Below are 2,333 nucleotides of genomic sequence, written 5' to 3' on the forward strand. Positions count from 1 at the left end.
AAAAGTTTTAATGATGACAAAAAATGGCACCAAAATAATTAGTGGCAAAACGTAAGTTTCAAGATGTGAATAAACTGTTCTAAGAGGGCAGAAACTTTAGGAGAAACTGGCACAAAAAGGTCAACACAGGTTCTTCTCAAGCAAAAGAAAACTTTGCAAAAATTAAAACAGAATGCAGTTTAGGCGTTGCCTGTTGGTCAGCTACTGATCATTTAAATTTTTACCACTTAAGTCTTAAAATTGAGACAAGACAGACTTCCATACCCACTCTTTCCCTTTCAGTTTTCACCCACACCAAATTCCAGTGTTTACTTTTAGAGTAAAAATGTGCCTTGCTAAATTCAAAATTCCAAACCAGACAGAACTGGCTAAAAACTAGGAAGGCTTCAAAAGCTATGTCATCTTTACAGAAGTTGTGCCAAGAATGGAATTCTGTAGTTCAAGGGCATTCCAGACTTCTGTAAACTTCACTGAGTGAAGGCTCCATCAGTGCATTTACACAAGAGGCTGTTGCTTTACACACACATTAGAGATTGTTTCAACAAATCTGAGCTAATAATGAAGCACCAAAGTGAAGAGAATCTGATTTCACACACAGACACTGAAGAAACAGAACCCCATGCATAAACCCTGAAGGAGATGCCAACAATGATTTAGACAGTCTAACAAAAGTAAAACCTTTACTGCACTTACCAGCAAAGCATTTGGAACAGAGATTCATAGTCTTGCTGGACCTGGGGCAAGAAAAAAAAAAAAGCAGAGCTAAAAAATTCATTATAATTGTAATCAATACGGTAGAAGTTTTCAGGAGTAAAACACAGGTGAGCTCTTAACTGGCAGGGTATCTATACAAATCACCAGTAGCAAGGAGCTAGCTGAACTAAGAGATGGGAAAAGCAGCATTTGGCGCACACTCTCTAATTTGGTACAGAGCTTTTGAACCCCAAGTTCCACACATGTACCTCTGCATTCTCAAATAAGCATCAAGATAACAACGATGATAGACAGGAGCAGCAAATTTAACCCTCTTTAATACACAGCACCCCTCAGCAACATCTGGCAGAACACTAAGACAGCCTGAAGGACTACATCTGTAAGTTTTATTCACCTTGGTTTAGAAAGCCACTAAATTTATACAAGACAAAATTAGGCTGCGGTTCCATATAATGCCATCACAGTACCCTACCCACAGATTTTGGGAGTCCTCACTGCTGTCCCTGGCATGACCTTCTTCTAGGTTACAAATTAAATAACTGTTCTCACAATGTTTCTTCCTTAACTGAGTCCATACTCAAACTTGGCAAAGATTGTCTGGGCATTAACACTCCTGAAACAGGACTGAAGCACAGATCAGCAACAGGCTGTTTAAGTTGCATGAGCTAAATCTTTTCTGGAAACAGAAATGCATTTTTCAGTACAGTTCATCTGAAACCTCTTACTAACATTAATATTAACCGTGTCTAAAAGATAAAGATGTAGATAGCAACAAAAACAACTAAGCCTACCAAAAACACTTACATTCTCAAAGTGGTTTAAAACCAAATGAGGCTGGAATTTAAAAAAAAAAGAAAACCCTATAAAACTTTTTAAATATTTTTCTGACACATTACATATTTGTGGTATATGCAGACAGGGCCCTTTAACCATTTGCTAGTGACAGAAAAAAAATTAAAATATTAGCAAGAAGATTGGGTGTTGATTTCAGGACACTGCAATTGCAATTGCTTCTGAATTGATTTACAGTGAATTCAAAGTTTCCTGCAAAACATGGGTCACTGCAGACATGAGGTATAGAAACATTTGTCAGCTACAGCAGGAACCACATACAAAAGCTAGCTTACATACAAGCAGTATGTGCAAAAGAGAAATGTTAATGCCAGGAAAAGAAAAGCAGAGCAGCCCTTTGTAGCCATACAAATAACTCATTTTACTGGTTTAGGCCCACAGACTCCCTAACACTGCTTATAATCTGCACAGATTATCTATGTTCTGAAGAACTGCAATTAAAAACAGCATGATGAGTCAAAACCCACAGCATTACTAGGCTGCAGTTCAGTACTCACTGCTTATGAGTTAGACTTTCTGGAGCAGCTCAATATGCCAGGCAGGAACTTCTCTGCAAAGCCATTAAACCCCAGGGGCAGCAAAGGAAGAGAAAGGCAGAGTTCAGATGGTTCATACTGATAACATCAGAACTGGCAATGACAAATGTTTCCATTGGTATAGTCAACTTGCTCTTGCTCTTGTTATTTATCAATCCAAAGTCTTTATATGAACTTGTTTCCTTTTTTAAATCCACCAAGAGAAGACGTACAGAACACACAGCTATGTTA

General features: G+C 38.0%; 1 protein-coding gene across 2 annotated transcripts in view; it reads right to left on the bottom strand.

Moving 5' to 3' along the window:
* Window positions 1-757, bottom strand: part of ZFAND3 (zinc finger AN1-type containing 3) — a 244,475-nt gene extending 243,718 nt beyond the window's left edge. The window contains exon 1 of one of the 2 annotated variants that reach the window (XM_019526985.1): window positions 694-757. In XM_019526985.1, the coding sequence (XP_019382530.1) occupies window positions 694-721 (28 nt within the window). In that variant the 5' untranslated portion in view covers window positions 722-757. The remainder of the gene's footprint in view (window positions 1-693) is intronic. The other variant, XM_019526986.1, reaches the window with a different exon arrangement.
* Between the last annotated feature and the right edge of the window lie 1,576 nt (window positions 758-2,333).

Source organism: Gavialis gangeticus, unplaced genomic scaffold, assembly GCF_001723915.1.
Source record: "Gavialis gangeticus isolate Ggan-Ray unplaced genomic scaffold, GavGan_comp1, whole genome shotgun sequence".
Lineage (NCBI taxonomy): Eukaryota > Metazoa > Chordata > Crocodylia > Gavialidae > Gavialis > Gavialis gangeticus.